Source organism: Cicer arietinum, chromosome 8, assembly GCF_000331145.2.
Source record: "Cicer arietinum cultivar CDC Frontier isolate Library 1 chromosome 8, Cicar.CDCFrontier_v2.0, whole genome shotgun sequence".
In the NCBI taxonomy this organism is placed as follows: Eukaryota; Viridiplantae; Streptophyta; class Magnoliopsida; order Fabales; family Fabaceae; genus Cicer; species Cicer arietinum.
The window spans coordinates 26,111,128-26,129,948 of NC_021167.2; the positions used below are offsets into that span (position 1 = coordinate 26,111,128).

Genomic DNA, 18,821 nt, shown 5'->3' on the forward strand with positions numbered 1-18,821 from the left:
GCGTCAAAATATTTTTAAACACATCCCTGCTAACTTGAAGAAAATTAACGTTTTCTTGGTTGTTAGGAGCCACAGGGGCCTTCAATTATTAAAAAAGTATCATCACCAACATAATCACCCAATAACATGTTTAGCAGAAATTAATCTTAGTTAAAAATTTTGTTTAATACAAAATATAAATTCTTTGATTCAATCAAATTTCTCTATATACAAGAATTAGTCAAATGTCAAACCTCTAATCACTTATTTAAAATATTCAATCTCTTAATTACTACTCGAAACAACTACATTTTAATCGATGCATAATAAATAATAATCTACGAACAAGAAAAATCAAATAATAAAAAAGTTTGGAAGGAAATATAAAAATACAATAGTAAGGATCAACATACAACTAAAACTAAGTTAATTAATGATACTTAGCAAAAAATGATTATGCAAATTCTCATCTTGAACAACAATTAACTTGTTTAGTGGCAGTCACTTCATCAACTATATGAATTTCCTTTCCATTAGGAACACTTAACTTTGGCCCATTAATTTTTTCTTCCAAACTTTTTTGGCTTATGATATCATGTATCTTAGTAATCATTTCTAAGAATGCATCCTCAACATTTAAATTATGCAAAGCAGAAGTTTCCATGAAACATAAACTTTCTTTTTCAGCAAACCCTTTTCCTTCTTCTTTCTCAACTTGTCTTGATTGACTCAAATCAGATTTGTTTGCTACAAGAATTATCACCATGTCTTCATTTCCAAACTCTCTAAGCTCATATAACCATTTTTCTATATTAATAAATGTTGTTCTTCTAGTTATGTCATACACTAGCATTGCCCCTAAGGCTCCTCTATAGTATGAGCTTGTGATAGCTCTAAACCTATCATAAAATTGTAGAAATTTTTCTGAGAATGAAATACAAGATAACAAAATTAAGCAATGACTATAATTGTAAGATAACAAATATTGTAAAATTCAAGAATAAAGTAAAATAAAAAAAAAACAGTGTTTTTGTTTTGTTTTAATCATGTAGTTGTCAGAAAAATGAGATTTTTATAATTTAATGTTCTACCGAAAAATAAGTAAAGTCTAATCAATAATTACTCCATTCAAAATTTAAAATAAAATAAAAGCATTTTGATGGGATATGCATGGAGGTTACAATTACAATTTACAAATGACAAAATAAAAAACAATCCCTTCTTTAAGGGAAAAAGAAAATGTATCCTCTCATTAAAATTAAATGCAATGTTTTTGTTTTGTATTGTATTACTCTATAATTACTTTTCTTTTCGGCCGTCAATGCAATAATTAATTGTCATTATTATTAATATTTTGTTGAAGGTAGAGATCGAACTAGCGACACTTTTTTCATTTTATTCTTTAACTCTCTTACCCAACCACCAAATTAACGGTAACAACCCAATCTCTTTGATCGATACTGTTATTCACGATATTTTCATTCTCTTTTTCGTGAGAATGAATGAACAGTGATATTTATCTCACTAATTTCTAATTAAGGAAAATAAAAAATAAGAAGACCGTGAATAACAATGTCAATCTAAGGGACCCAAACGAATCACTAATAATACTTTAAATTTTTTAAAAGAATTTGTGTTATGTAAATTATTTGCTTACTCTCTAACTTTTTACACACCCTATAATTTTTTTTTTAGAACAACATACTCTATAATCTGTATATTATTGAAACAAAATTTTGTCTACAACATTTGCTCGCCCTTCAATTTTTGTTAGTAACTTTGATTACACGTGGTAGAAATTAATGAGTGATTGAGACTTCACTAGAAAATTTTCAAGATAGAAAATTCTTTCTCGAAAAATAAAAAATATTAGTGTATTGAATATAAGATTTGGTGAGGTTGGACAATTAGATAGAAGATATTGAATTATTGATTGTGGGGTTGGTGACCAAAACCTTCACCATGTCACATGCTTTTCTTAAACCTCTTGATTGTCAACTTGGTTTTTTTGTTCTTATTCAATATATATATACACAATCACTTTCATCTTTGTTTTTTTATGCATTGGCTGCACATGTTCGACCCTTGTCCTAGACCCACCTCACCCAACCTTACTCTATTTTAAGATTGCATTTCATTGAAAATAACTTGGTTTTTAACTTACTATACAATTTTTTAATAATATTTTTTCTTTGTATTTTAATTTTTGAACACACTCATCTGTTTGTATTTATATACGGTGTCTTAAATTTGAAATCTAAATAACATAATATATTTCAATTTAATAAAATTTTAATAGTTTTTTAAATTTGAATGTAATTATCATGATCCATGTAAAAATTGGTTAGTAACATTATTTGATAATGTTTCGAAATCAAGTGCCCTATACCTTTTCTTGAGGTATTCAATCACATACATCTAATTATATTTTGTTTTATAGATATTTTTGAAGATATTTTAGAAATTATCATTACAATTAAGTAACACCATGATGCTATTTAATTGAATCCAATGTCAAGCTTTTAATTTTTTTTTTTTTTGTTGATAAGATGTCAAGCTTTAAATTCGATTTACAATAATCTCAGTCTTCAAGGTCCCACCTGAAATTATTCTACTTATAGACCAATTGGCAGCACCATGACTTTTTGCTTTTAATTTTTACATTTTCAAATTCAAGATAATATATCATCATCAATGTCACACACATGAGTAGTAAGTTGAAAAATTGCAGTACAATATATTTTTAGTAAAATATAAACTCTTGAAATAACTTTAATATATTTAAGAGATTAATCTTTTATAATATACATATTTTTTCATATACATAGGTCGAAAAAGATAAAATCTCTGACTAAGTTATTTAAGAATCAAAACTTCTAAAATTTAGGTACATACATGTCGATATATTTTTTTGGATTTTGTCCATTCTCTCTGTTTTAACCATATAAAAACAAACAACACACAAAGTTAACTAACAAACAAATGCAGCAATAAACAAAAGTGGGGGGACCAATGTTTGTGTGGAAGTAGATAAGGGATGAAAAAGGTTAGCAATACTATAATATAAAAATAAAAAAAAGATGAACAATATTGAGAGTATACCAATTAATAATAATAAAATTAAAGTCAAACAAAGCATAAATTCATTTAAATTCTTCTAGACTAAGCAAACCAAATTGAAAAAACCGACTTAAAAAGTTGAAAAATGCTTGTTGGAAAATAATATGAAACCAAACCCCTCCCTCCACCTCCAAAAAAAAGGAGCCAAAAGACTATAAGCATCAATAATTTCATATGCACTCTACATATTCAATATTCAAAAAGTTTTCTTATGGTCACTTAGACATGTATCAAACATATTAATATATCGATATTAATAATATTTTTAAAAAATTAAGTAATTAAATATAATTATATATTTAATATCGTATCAGTATCAAATATTAATACATATTAAACATTAAACATGTTTTTGATCAGAAGTATTGATATTATGTAGTTTTTTATAAGAAGTAAATTTCTAAATTTATGAATTTGGATAATCAACCATTAAAATAAAACCTTTGCCAAGATGGTGAAGACAAAAAAAGACAAATTTTTTTTAGAAAACAATAGAAGGATTGTTGTGAAACATAATCATTAATTGGATGAATAGGAAGTAGTTGAAAAGAGTTAGTTACCTCTCTTGGCCAGCAGTGTCCCATATTTGTGCTTTGATGAGTTTGTCTCTAACTTTGATGTTCTTGTAACCAAATTCCACACCTATGGTTGGTTTGGAATCAAGTCGAAATTCATCTTTTGCAAACCTTGAAATAAGATTTGTTTTCCCAACTCCTGAATCTCCAATTAAAACAGCTTTGAAGAGGTAATCACACTCCTCATCAAATGCATCAGCCATATATTATATTATATATTAATATAACATATGAATATGAATGATCAATTAATATATGATTCTTAATTTATCTCTCAACCCTTCTTCCTCCCCTTTTGTAATTCCAAAGAACAAAGACTAAATGGGGAGGTGAGAAAACAATTGAAACCAAATGATATTGTTGTTTATAAAGTGAAGGAAATAGGGAGAAAGTAATTAATGACATGGTGCATGGTCATAATCATATTTATATATTTATTATACACAATGACATGTTAGGTTATATAGATTAAGCAAAGGGCACTATCACATTATTGTATGTGGTACTACTAGCACTAGTTTTACTTGGATAGATCCTCTTTATTTCTTTCTTTTTCATTTAAAGTTCATTTGGATAAAGATGGATACATTAAAAAAAATTAATGATAGTGGGATTCATTTAGTGGTTGAATTTACTAACTAATTTTTGTGTATATATTTCTTCAAATGAATCATAAATAGAAAAATCATATATCAGCTTTACCCCTGGTCCGTAAAATAAATGTAATGACATAAATGTTGGTTTCACTTTATTTATTTATTTTTTTTTAAATTGAGAAATTTTTATCAATCAAAGTAAAATAGCCATTTTGCAACCGTTCAACTAATACCGAGATCCGTTGGATCTGTTTCAAAGCCCTGATTGTTTAGGTTGTTGGGCCTGCGTTAACTTCAACAGGCCTGTTTGCTTTGATGGGCCTTGCACTCTTTGAGACTAGATGGGATGTGGCCCATGTCGGAATTATAGCATTTTATTCATAACAATTGTTGAATACATTATTTATATCAATTAAAATTTGTAAATAGTTGTTACAACAAATAATAGTATATATTTAATATGATTTTGAGAATTAGTGTAATTTTGACCCTTTAACTTATTGTCAACATAACTTATTATATTTTGTGTTGTCTAATCGTCATTTCTTCCACTATAATATTCTATGTTAATATATGAGACGATGTTACATCATTTTCTCAAGCCTCTTTTAAATTTTTTGGTAAGAAACAGATTCACTAGTAAAAAAAAAAAAACCTTGTAAAAGTTTAACCTTTGAAATAATAGGTAATTGTTGTGGGACAGGTTTGGTTGTTGGCAAAAAAACAAACAAGAAGTTAGATGAACAAGAGTAAAAAGGAAAATCATTTCACGATCATGAATTTTCTTCAATATTAGGTCTTTCTGCGTTAATGAAAAGAGGGTCATGATAGTGGTTCGATTTAACATGTCAACGAAGGTTGTTCTATAAAATTAACATAAAAGCAATTAAATAAATAACTATAATTAAGATTAAAGAGAAAATAAAGTTTGAATGACAAGAAAGTATTTTTTTTTTATCAACTGACAAGAAAAGTAGAATGATATAATTAATGTTTTTACAAAAGTAAATTAGAGTAAACCTAACAAGATTTTAAATAAAAGTTATTTCTAGTTTGAATTCGTGAAATAAAACATATAAAAGTGATGTATATTAGATAGAATGAAAAGATGGTCTTGGAACCTATATTGATGCTAAAAATCAAACAATTAAATGGAGAATGTTAATCCAATATTCCTACGTATTTGCTCATTTTTATTGGATTTTAGTTTCTCATAGTGTATTAAAGGCGAATAGACAAATTTAAAATATGGATAAGTCTTTTTTCAACTAAATACGCTAGGACGGGAACCTAAAATCGTTTTCTATTAAAAAATAATAATTTTTATTTCTAAAGTCTTAGTTTGAATTGTTTGATATATGATGAATGTGAGCTATTGTCAACTTTATTTCCTCATTCTTCTTATGATGTGAGCTATACTGTCAACTTCTTATAGTAAAGTTAATGTAGGGTCTTGTTATACATTATAAAAAAATGCTATTTAATAACTATAAATGAAGATATTTTATCTTTATTAACTTTTTGAGTGAAACATCTTTATCAATAATTATTGAATAAAATAGACAAGTGTAAAGTACTCAATATTTGAAAGCAATTTTGTATTTCTTCCTCTTCTATAAATTTTTTTTCTTCAAAAGTAAATCAAAATAACTATTTCATTTTCATCATAAAAATCATTTTTTTTAAACTTACACAAACATATTTAAAACAACAAAAAAATAATTTTTCTATTTAGATTAATATGAGAACAGGAATTTTTATTTTTTTTAATCAAACAATGGAGAGTAGAGGTATAATAAAAAGGATATAGGGTATAAAACACAAGTATATTTTGGCAAACTTAATTTAAATTTACCATAATATAAAAGTATTTTGAAAATTTTAAAAGTTGGTTTTTTCAAAATATTATTGTATTTTGAAAAACTAAAATTTAAAACTTTCAACATATAAATATGTTTTAAACAACTTAAATTTTTAACATATTTTTCTATTTCAAAAAACTCAAACTTTAAAAACACACTTGTTATGTTATTGGCAAGTTTGCCTGTGTATAAGTTTTTTTTTTTCAATCTTATGATCCAGAAATTTTTCGTAAGTTGTGTTAAGTTTTCCGATTCTTCGGTTTTTGATTTAAAAAATAAAAGGTAAAAATGGTTTCTAAATAAAATGTGGGTAAGGAGTTTAGAGTACCAAATAACATTTTATGATTATTGTTTTTCAGAATGGGGTCAAATTACTAAAGCTAAGATTTTAGGTTTAAAAGAAAATAGTTTATTTACAAAGAAAAAGTCTATAAATTAATTACTTTATTATGTTATTAAGTATGTTATAAATTTATCATCTATAAAGTTGATTTAATACAAAAAAGCCTATAAACTAAATACTTTATTATGTTATTAATTATGGTAGAGTCATAAGCGATTTTGGAGAGTTGGAGTAATAAGGACGTTATGAATTTAATTTTTTTCATTTAATAAAAATTAATAACTAATTACTAACATGAACTATTTAAAAAAAATAGTTTTGTTAATTAAATGTAAGATTTTGAGTATTTTATTCATCGCTAAAATTCAGATCATGCTACTATTAAACATTAACTTTATTATATATTTTAAAAATTATATAATATCTCCATAAATCTTATTTGTTTGTGATATATATATGTTTCTCAATTTAACATATTACATCAATTTAACATATTACATGAGAACGAATTATGAGAAGGCAAAATCGAATAATATGATATAGTTTATTAGGGAAAGTAACCAAATTAAGGTTGGGTTTTGCGAAAAAAATATTGTTGATGTATCATGTGAGTGGTGAGAGAATTAATAAACAATTCATATGATAAAAATATATATGTTTTTTTAGATGAGATGATAAATATTATCATAAATTAATCTACAAAATTATAAATTTTTTATTTTTAGATGAGATGATAAATACATCAAAATTAACATTGTTGCAATGTTTTAATACTATATTGTACTCATAATTAGATGAGATCAAAACAAAACATAAATTTAAAGATATGACAAAACAACCAACAATTAAATAACTACTTTAACTATAAAATTTTACTTATCAATCCAACTCTAAATTACTAATTAAGATCTAATTCCCCTAAATATAAAAAGTTAAAATCAAAACAAATAAAAATGTCCTTTAATTTAATTTTTTAGGCATATTCCGTAATTTCTTATCTAAAATAGACATCAATATAGTTTCAAATACACATCAAAACTCGTTTTAGTAATTATACATTTAAAATCAAGTTCAATTCAAATTATTCCAACAATATAAATTATCAAGAATTACTTTTACATAAATATATATTCAAACATAGATCAATTTATCCATTTATCGGCAAAATCAAGTTGTAACACATAATCAAACACATTAAATTAACTAAGACATAATTTCAGCAACAACAAAAAAAGTAAGACATAGGATCCATAATCTCCCACTTCTTCATAATCTTCATAATTAATATATGTGAATTTCATCCTAACTTATCTAAGAAAAAACAAAAATAAAAAAGTAAACAAACTCTAATATTGTAGGAATTCCAATTTTGTTAAATTAAATTCAAGTAAAATTAAATAAACTGAATATATCAATCTATTTAAGCGTAAGTGGAAGAAAAAAGAGCAGAAGCAACTAAATTGCAAAAGTTCCATTCCGATAAATGATTTTTATAATAACATAAGCATACGAAAATTTCTATTTTCGATTTCGATCTAAGTCTAAAGTATCATAGAGCAATTCGCTCATTATTTATTTATTTATATTTTTATTCATGTTTAAAGCAAAGAGTAAACGTACTGTGGAAGCTGTTACCGGAGATTCACCGGTTTTTTTACCAGCGGCGAAGACTGAGAAATTTTCTACTCTCTAATTAACGGAGCTATTAACGGCGCGACTCTTAGATGTCATCATCTGCTTAAACTCATCAAATCCGACGCTACCGTCACCGTCAGAATCAACGGAATTGATCATATCACGTCATTCCTCAACAGAACATTTCATTCCGAGGCGGTTAAGCGCCAAGTGAAGTTCCTCAGTCGAGATGAGGCCGTTTTTGTCGTGGTCGTACAGATCGAAAGCGTCGCGAAGCTCAATATCGCCGCCGTCCGGAGTATCGGAGCGACAGAACGCGGCGAATTCCGATAGGTTAATGAAACCGTCGCGGTCGGTGTCGAGATCTTCCATGACGCGTCGGAGTTCATCCTCCGGTGGTACGTCGGATCTGAGTGTTCGGAGAACTGTTTCGATCTCGTTGACGGAGATTTTTCCGTCACCGTTAGAGTCGAAACCTTTGAAGACTGTTTTAAGTTCGTCGTTGTCTTCGAAGTATGGCGAGGGAATTGGAATTGGATTTGGATTCGGGTCGGTTTCTAGTGAAACGGGTTGGTTTGTTGCCATTTGTTTGAAGTTGATTTGGTTTGGGATTGAGACTTGAGAGAGTAAGGAAAAAGGTAGCGTGGTGTTTGGAGCTAAGCTAAGTATAATTGGGTGAGTAAAGGGGTGGTGGTAGTGAAGTTGGTTTGGTTTTTGGAATCATATGAATGATTCATACATACCAAAATAATAAATAAAAAAATTAAATATATTTCTATTTCATATAAAATTTTAATTTATGTAACTTAAAAATATAACTTTTAATCTTTATAAAATTATCGTGGTTTTAATGTTTGGTGTTAAACTAACAAATATTTTTGAATGAATTTTTGTAGATATATTTAGAATATTTTAAAAAGTTCATTTACAAAAAATAAGTCTAAAATTTGATTTATAAATTTATATTTTTGTTACTTTTATTTTAAATTTTTTATATTTGAAAAATATCATATTTAATTCATCTCAAATTAAAATATTTTAAATTTTTTTGAAAGAATATTTTATAATATTTTAAATATATTTACGAAAAACCATTCAAAAACAATTAAATGTGTTTTGTTTCAATAAAGACTAAAACTATTTGTTGGATAATTTTGTAGGGACTAAAAAATGTTTCTTTTTTACATAGATTAAAATTGAAATGTTGAAATTTTATAGAAATTAAAAACTTATTTAATCCAAAATTAAAATTCATTAACTGAAAATTGAATAAAATTAAAATCTAAGACTACTTGGATAAGATGAGAAGGGTCTCTTTCAACTTAATTCGAGATCTTAAGTTCAAATTCAACCTTAAAAATGCAATAACGTTAAATGTCTCTCGGGATAACTTTACCCATCATTGTGATCCTATGCGACTTAGGAGATAATATCTTATTCACACAAAACAAAATCAAATAAAATTTTCTTTTGGAGAATTTTTCAACTTTTGTTTTTAAAATTGGATAGATTTTGAATTTAATGGCATGCACTATTGTCCTCCAGTAATAAAACATCATTGTGCAATTTTATACCATCAATTTTAAAATATCTTTGTGATTTGTCAAAAGAGATTAATTTTTATACATCAATAGTATCAAATTTTTAACACATATATCTAATCAAAATCACACCATAATATCACTTTCTAAGGATAATTTACTAAGAGGGTGCAGAGCTTATTGTATAAACAACAACAAAATTATACAAACAATTATAATTGTGGTTGAGAGTGCATAGTTCATAAACTTTATTAAGAGGGCTAACATAAAATAAACTATGTATAAAACTGTTTCCACAGAATTATGTTTACTTTTATTACATTTTACCAAAAATTTTGCTACCACCTCATCACTTTGACATTCATGTCAAGTATGTGATTTTTTAAAAGACTAAAAATGAAATTTTAAAATGTTATATTGATTAAAAATTTATTTAACTTTAAATTTTAATATTTTTGATATAACTATTTATATTTTTCTATAATATCTTTAATCATTTATTCATTTAATCTATTTCTCTATCTACAATAAATAAATTATGATATTATTGATAAAACAATAATTAATGGTAGATTGAACTTTAAAAATAACAAGTAATTAGGATTATGCAAATGCAACAATTATTAAAAAGAAAATGTGGGAGTACTTTGTTTTATTAACATTTTTTTTGAGAGATTCATTGTTACATTTGATTTTCAGTAAAATAAAACAACTTTTAGTTTCAATACAAAAATAATTTATACTACTATATATTAGTTTAATATAATTTTATACTATTTTATTTTTCAATCATAAAATTGATAGAGATTAAATTTATACATTATTAATATAAAATTATTTTACATTGATAACTATTCACAAGTTGACAATACATTAAATAAAAAATTAAAAAGAGAAGTTATGAATATAATTTGATGTATTGAGAAATCATATCCTTTAATCTCAAATTGATAATTGTTACTTGTGATTTTTAGTTTTTAATTTGTTATAAATTAGATTGGATGATTTAGTACATTTAATCAATTCAAATTTGCTTGAATTTAATATAAGAATTGGTCGATTCAATCCAAACTAAATCATAATAGTGAAGCGCTATTACTATAACTTTTTATTATTGTATCAAAATTTAAAATATATATATATATATATATATATATATATATATATAAATGTCTCTTTTTTTAATAATGGCATGAAATACATTTATTTACGGATTGATTTTTTTAATCAAATAATATATTAAAATAACTATTCTAGCACAAAAAGTGTTGATAATTAAAAGCAACAAAAGTTACAATACATTGAACAAGAGGATTCCTACCAACAAGAAAAGGCCAAAACACATCAAATAATAGCATAAATAATTTAGAGGGTTAAGCAACCATCGATTCAAAGCATAAATAAAATTATGATGCTTTAATTTGAGTCACCATCAAACTTGTACTTTAATTTTGCCTAGAATCTAAATAGATGATGATTCCTTTTTCCCAAATTATTAATAATTTAATAATTTAAAAATACTCTCAAACCTCTTTTTGAAACTCATAAAAGTCACGAAATGTTGAGCATGATATACAACAATATTTGATAATGCACATAAAAAATCAAATCAATTTCGAATATTACCCATAAATTTTTAAAAAATTCACATTCAAATAATAAATGTTGAGCACTTTCTTTTTTTTCCACACCCTCTTAAACATAACAATGAGTCGTAGATGATAACACCATATCTAGCAAAATTATCTTTTGTTGAAATCCTATTATTCTACACGCCAAACAAAAAGAGATACATTCAATGGAACCACTTTATTCCAAATTAAATCATTGAAGTGTAATGGATCGGCCACCATTTCTTGATAAAGTAATAGATACACACCATTGACGAAATAAATTTTGTCATGCTCAACCTTGCAAGTTTTAGGTTCAAGTTTGAGTAGTTAAATCTGGCATTGGTTATAAACGTGGCAAATGATGAATATGTAGAGAAGCAATCCATATATCTATTGCCTTAAGGTTTTGGGTTAATATGTGGTGTCAAAGTCTCTTGTTGATCATGAATCATTTGACATGTTGTTTCTCACGCGCTTCCAAACTCCCCAACAAGTGGTATTAGAACCTTGGAATGGATCTTGATGTTAGATCCTTGTATCAAAAGTCTTCTTGTCGATGCAATCAAGAAGCGGGTCCCATTGATAATAGCGACAATTCAAATATATGATGTGGATGGCTCACATTTGAGGGAGAGATTATTAGGTTCAAGTGTGATTGGTTAAATCACACATTGGCTATATATGTGGTAAATGTTAGATATATAAGAGAAATGATCTATATATCAATTGTCTTAAGATTTTGGGTCGAGATGTATTGGCAAAGCCTTTTGTGGATCCTACAGTATTTGACCTACTGTCTCTCCCACACCCCCACACTCCCCAACACTAAGACCATCAATCAATCATATTTTCCAGTAAAAAAAATTATAATGTTATCCAACAAATAACTACAATATAAGACTACCTCCTCTTCACAAGTACATAACATCCTCCTCCACCTTTACCCACCACCATCAACACCCTAGTCCAATCTGCGCATCTCAAACACTTAAATATTTTTATCTAAACATAAGCCATAAAGCCTACTAAATCTTTTACAAAATAGACCACCATAAATAAAAAAATCATGCAAAAAAGATGTATTGCACCATTATCCACCACTCCATATTTATGTATAAAACTTTGAACCACAAATTCTCTCGATTCACTTCAATAGAAGAGATAATACATGTAGAAGCCTTAAAAGAAAAAAAGAAAATAAACAAGAAGAGATGATAAGGAAGGTTTGAATAATACAACACAACTGCCCATAGATAGATTTTGAAACTTCCACCTGAAAGTCTCTTTCAGATCCTTTCAACCAGCAACTTTCAAAAGGAAAAACAACGAGGATTGTCTCTAATTGGGAGACTAAGATATTTAAATGGAACTTTACCAACTTTGCAATTAAGCACACATGATGTCTCTTCCAACCAAGACTCCGACACATCTATACCAAGAAGAAAATTCTAATGAAAGTTCCTCTTCAAACCTGATAATAACTCAAATTAGCAAATAGTCCTTTTATGGTTCTAATATTCACCCCTATTACATACAAATGGTTTCTCTTCAGCTAATCAGGGTTTCAACTTTATTGTACATATTTCCAACACTTTGAGCGGTTTAAATTATTTTGCGATTAGACATACATTCGTCGTGACACAAATTATGTGGCAGACTCAATGAAGATATACGTCTTTTTTAAGCTTGGTCTTAATTTATCATTCATGTTTATCCATCTGTTTTTTTAGTTTTAGAAGAGACTATCGTAATTAACTCACACAATTGTGAGATTCCAAATTCGAACTTTGAACATGACATCTAACCTAACAATATCGACATTTACCAATTAAACTAAGATTTAAAGACATATTTATCTATCTCTTTATTCTATCATATCTATATATTATCTTGCGGAATAAATGGATCTTAAATGAATTTGTAGGTATATTATAAATGAATTTGTGGATCTTAAAAAAGATGTATCTAACTAAAACGAGTGATTTTCAATCAATGAAATCTTAATTAGAATTGGAGATAGAAATGTTGAATGAATAAAATAAAATAAAAAGTGCCTTTAAATGATTTTATTTTTTTTACTCACTATCATAATAATAATCTAAATTATTGGAATCAGAACGTGGAAGAGTATTCTATACAAGATTAGAATCTGTCGTTCATTTAATCAAGATTCCCAAACCTTGAATGTTGACACAATCTCGTGAATTGAGGTTTGATTAAGAAGAAACAACACATCATTGATTTTTTGATTGTAATTAAGTTCTTTTATGAAATTTTGGTGTGGTTGGTTTTTTTTAACGTACTTACAAATTGTGTTTTGATTATATTAAAGAGTTTTGTGGCCTACACTCATTCAATGAAGGCACTAGCCAAAATTCAATCAAGGTGGTGGGTACATGCTAGAGACAATTTATTTAATTATAGAGTAAATCAATGGTGGATTATTTGCCTTATTTGTCTTGGTCTTTTGAAGCTTTATTTTTTATTTGGGTTTCAATTGTGGACCAGGTATGTGGGATGTAGTTATTATCATTGGTTTGAACCCAAATGTGATTTGGTTGTATTGTGTGACTTTACTTTTCTTTTCATGTCTTGTGTGAGATTAACATTTATTTTTTTAATGATATTCTTTAGCTTTCAAAATAAATTCACAATGAGATTTATATATAACTTATTAATAATATACCTCTATAATTGAATCTAAATCATTTTAATACGAGCGAAAGATACGACTTTATTCGCACGTGTATTTTTGGATTCACTAGAGTGATTCTTCTAGCAAATTTCATTGAAAAGTATTGGCTTAGTAAGAAAATTGAATAAGTCACAATGGATGAAAATAACCATAAAGATATATCTCATTTACAATTTAAATAAAGAACTAAATAACAGGATATTAACACCAAGCTTCAATTTAAAAGTTTTTTTTTTTACCATTTCAATAAAGAGAACAAGAAATATAAAAACACAACGCCTAGTATATGATGAGCTTTTTTGTTTTTTGTTTTTTTTACTTCTCAATTTTCACATGTTTTCAAATATTGTAAGCTAAATTTGTATTGATGTTAAATTTAACATATATTGTTTGGTTATCCGGTGAGAATAATTTATTTCCAAAGAATTGATTTTGGTAAAAATAGTTGAAGGTAAAATAATTTATATTTAGATATATTTATATAAAAATGAGTTAAAATAAAAAAGTCAAAATTAAAATTCAAATACTATAAATTATAGCTTCAAGTTAAAATTAATTCTTAAAGTAAAATTATTTTTCGTAGACAACAACTAAACATGTCAAATTAATTCTACATATTTAAAATCAATTTAAACATATTCAAAAGTGAAATTAAACATTTACGAACATCATTATTTAGACATCAAATTTAAAATACTATATAAAATACAAGTAGAATAAGTGTGTACATAATTCGAGGAGCAAATCGAGGAGAGAAAAAAAATTACTAAACAATTGAAAACCATAGTATGGCATTAGTCATCACAATATAATGTCTACAAATCTTTGATCAACATTCACTTGTTAATTGAAACTAGGATTTATAGTTTTTTCCTCTTTAAATGTGATTTTATATCTAAAATTAATTCTAACCTAAAATTATAATTTTTAATATTTGACTTCAAATATAATTTTCTTTAAATTTGTTATTCAATCCACTTTTAATTGAAATTTGCTAAATAAAACTGAATTTACTCACAATAAAATCAAATACACTAAATAATATACTACTAACAAATATCATAATTATTAAACTTAATATTATATTTCAAATTCAAATCCAAAAAATCTCATTTGCGTGCTAATTATTTATCATAAAAAAAATACTATCAAATCTAGAAATCATTGTTGTGAACAATTCAACACTTCTTCAACTACCCCATCTGAATAAAAATCTCAACAACTATCATAACACATGAATCCATTGGATTTTTCTTTTTGCAAAGGAATCAGTTAGAGTTATAATCTTTTAATTATAATGTTTCTTATAAGACACATAGTTCAATTACATTACATAGTACAACAACACATTACAAGCAACAAACCATAACATATAACAATATCGGTCCAACACGTTACGAGACTTAAAGTAAAATTATTAGGCGAGTCCTTTTTCAAAGGTTAATAAATAAATTATTAAAATTTTATTTAATAACTATAGAAAAAATTTTAAATAACATTTTTAAATTTATTTTCTCTATATTTTTTTAAAATAAAATAAAATATTTCAACTGTTCTACCGCATCATCAAGAAATCATATAAATTTTTTCATCTTTTAGTTGAAGAAAAATATCGTGTGTATACGTTGTAATACTCCAATAACTAATGTTAGTTTGTACCACTCCAATAATTCAGTAATATGTTCACTACTTTATCATGATTTCTCAATTTATAACTAATATTTTTCATACAAGTGCTCACTCTTTATGTCATTATTACTCAATTTATAACTAATATTTCTCTCCCCTATTATGATTTGCGTGTATTCAAAAGAGTATTAAATAATTTATAATAATTTATTTAATTTTAATTTTAAAAATATTAAAGTTGAGTCCTTTCTGTTATTAAATAAAAAAGATTTGAAACCTTTCTATTAAATAAAAAAAAAAGATTGGAGTCATTTATTAAATAAAAAAATTTAATTTTTTAGAGAAACCAGAGCACTTTGCTTTTTGTCTTGTCTTTTGACAGCCTCTGCATATAAACAAACCATTACAATTAATAGACCATAACCTAATAGTTAACAAAGTGACCAAATAATTAGCCTTCGAACTAACGTCATCATCAAAGGGCAGTGTTAACCTTGCCCGTGGGGACGGAGATGGATTAAAGCCTCTATAGTTTTCGAGGTTGAATCAAACAAGTTAGATTCATTTCAATTTAATCTGTGAAAAAAGTTCAACTAGTAATTCATTTCAATTTGATTAGTGAAAAAAGAGCCATCGTTAATATATGTCAACCCGGACCATAAAGTTTTATCGTTACACAATTAGTATATAATTGAATATATTATTTATATATAATACCATATTTATTATAGGGATTTTTTTTATTTAAATTATTATTTTTTGTTAATTTTTTATTAAATAGATTTATGAATGAATAGAAAAAACAAATTAACACTATGCTATCCGAAACAATTGCAATAAAGTCAGAGACATCTTTAATCGGTAAAAATTAGATTGCCAATATATCACACAATCATTTATATATATATATATATAATAAAAGTTAAATATTTATAATAGGGTAAACCATTTAAATTTTGAAACTATAAAATTAAGTTATTTTAATATGTGTGATAGAAAAAAATTCAAATTAATTATCAAATTATTAAAACAGTGTCTGAAACATATAACCTACTATCGTACAAGTCACTAAAAAATTTAATTTACTATTAAAATAGTTAATAACTTTTATAACATTAATAACTAAACTGATATATATTTTAAAGATTGGATGATTAATTTATATGTTTTATTGAATCAAAAATTTAGCATTCTGGTGATTAGAACGAAGAATGAAACGCTTCTTCTCCTCTGTTTGCTAGGTATGATAAGATAACAAACCATAGATAGATAGAAAGAAATGGTGTGGACCAATCAATTGGAACTACTAACAATGATAGTATAAGAATGGAGATGAGGTGGTGAAAATTAGAATTGACTGAGTACAGACAAAATAAATTGTTGATATTTTAACTATATGTAGTTTAATATGTATGTGTGTGTGAGTGTGACATATCAATCGTTATTTGTAGATTAATATTAGTTGATATTATTTATTTATTTATTTATTTTAAACGAATTGTTGACTTTAAAAGAGAAAGATATGTTTAAATTAAAAAAAAAAATTGTTGCATCTATCTATCTCCACCCAATCAAATACATTTCAACAAGTTATCTACTATATATCTCAAACAAAACTATAGAATAATTAATATAATAGGTCATAATTTATATTAAGACAAATATAATAAGTTCAAATTAATTTTTTTTAAAGTTAAATATATTTGATTGACTTTTTTGTAGACATGTTTATAGTTTTGTAAAAAATTTATCAACAAAAAATAAATTCAAATTTCTAGGTCAATATTTTCGTTACTTTTATCTTGGATTTATCACATTTAAAAAATTTATATATAATTAAGTTAAAAAATTCTAAATTTTTACGAAAGTATTATAATGTTGTAAACGTGCTTGTAAAAAATCGATCAAAAATTTAAATGTTCAAAGACAATTAAAAAACGTTTCTTTTTAGTAGGAGCCAAATTTGTTTGTAAAATTTCTTTATAGAGATAAAAAAAATGCAATTCTTTTTTACCATAACTAAAAGTGAAAATTTTAAATTTTATAGAGAATAAAAATTTATTTAATATTTTTTTCTATTTGCAAAAGTATTTATGGCCATGCGACATTTACTTTTTCTTACATCTGGACACTTTTTAGTTGAATAGATAATTAGTTTAAATTTAGTTGAAAATTATGATTAATCATATAATTAAATAATTACATTTTTTGCTTTGATTAAAATTAATTATTTATTAAACTAAATTAACCATATTTTTTACATGATTAGCTAAATATCACATAAATATATAGCGAGGGTTGTTGTATGATTACTTATTCCTAATACAAACATCAACTATAACCTATAATTGGCATCACTAGCTGCATGTCTAAGTACAATATGAAAGTCAACACAATAAATGTATGATGTTTGTTGCTAACTTTTTCTGATAGCAAAAGGGAATGAATAGAAATACAATGGATTCAATTCAAACCTGTGAAGTCCTTTGAACCCACACATTTAATGTGAATACTAGCTTGATGGCTTAGGAAGTACTAGTAGGTTTTAAATGTGTTCTTCCAAATGTTAAGAACCAATCAACCATACAACGAGTCACACACAAACTTTTATACATGAGCAAAAGTAAAATGTGTAAATTTAGGACCTCTATTTACAAATTGATTAGACTTCCAACTCTTCTAATTCACTATTACATTGATTAGAAAAAAAAAGTCTATTTAAACAATAAAAGATTCAAGTATGGTTAATATACTTTATAATTCATATAAGTGTATTCTGTAACACAAATTAGAGATATTTGAGATCTTTAATTATTTGATACGTAAGAAAAACTAAATATTTATTTGAAGAGAAATTAATCTTTAAAATTGATGATTATCTTGAGAGATTAGTCTAGACACTTATACGTGTGAGTATTTAGGTTTTAAAAAAATATTATGTTTCAAACCATAGAGGAGAAGTACTTCTTTTATTCGAAATTCATCATAATTAGAGTCTACAACACTTTTGTGGCTTCACGGAGAATCTTCACAAACTTTGATAATTTGAATTTACTATGAGACTAATATATATGCTCGAGTGTTTAAGTTAAAGCTTAAAACTTTTCGTTCATCTTCAAAAATGTGTTCTTTAAAGATCGAACATCAATCCTCCTATTAATTGAGTACTACTTAACCATCTGAGTCACATCCATAATAAACAACTTGATAATCATAATGTTTACACCTGAAAA

The 18,821-nt window shown here is 25.8% G+C and overlaps 1 protein-coding gene and 1 pseudogene across 1 annotated transcript; both read right to left on the minus strand.

Moving 5' to 3' along the window:
• Positions 1 to 318: 318 nt before the first annotated feature.
• LOC101513235 (ras-related protein RABA6a-like) lies at positions 319 to 4,220 on the minus strand. Its single transcript, XM_004512667.4, has 2 exons — positions 3,660 to 4,220; positions 319 to 878 (listed from the first exon to the last, which is right to left on the minus strand). Exons 1-2 carry the CDS (start codon positions 3,875 to 3,877, stop codon positions 446 to 448), a joined length of 651 nt encoding a protein of 216 aa, XP_004512724.1. The 5' UTR covers positions 3,878 to 4,220; the 3' UTR covers positions 319 to 445.
• A 3,703-nt stretch (positions 4,221 to 7,923) lies between these two features.
• On the minus strand, positions 7,924 to 8,823 carry LOC101504020 (probable calcium-binding protein CML27; annotated as a pseudogene).
• Positions 8,824 to 18,821: the final 9,998 nt, after the last annotated feature.

Bases quoted from the DNA above. Each gene is read 5' to 3' on its own strand.
- LOC101513235 (XM_004512667.4), bottom strand. From the start codon at position 3,877: ATGGCTGATGCATTTGATGAGGAGTGTGATTACCTCTTCAAAGCTGTT. The intron at 879-3,659 runs GTAACTAACTCT...ATTTTATGATAG, and splicing joins GACACTGCTGGCCAAGAGAG to GTTTAGAGCTATCACAAGCT.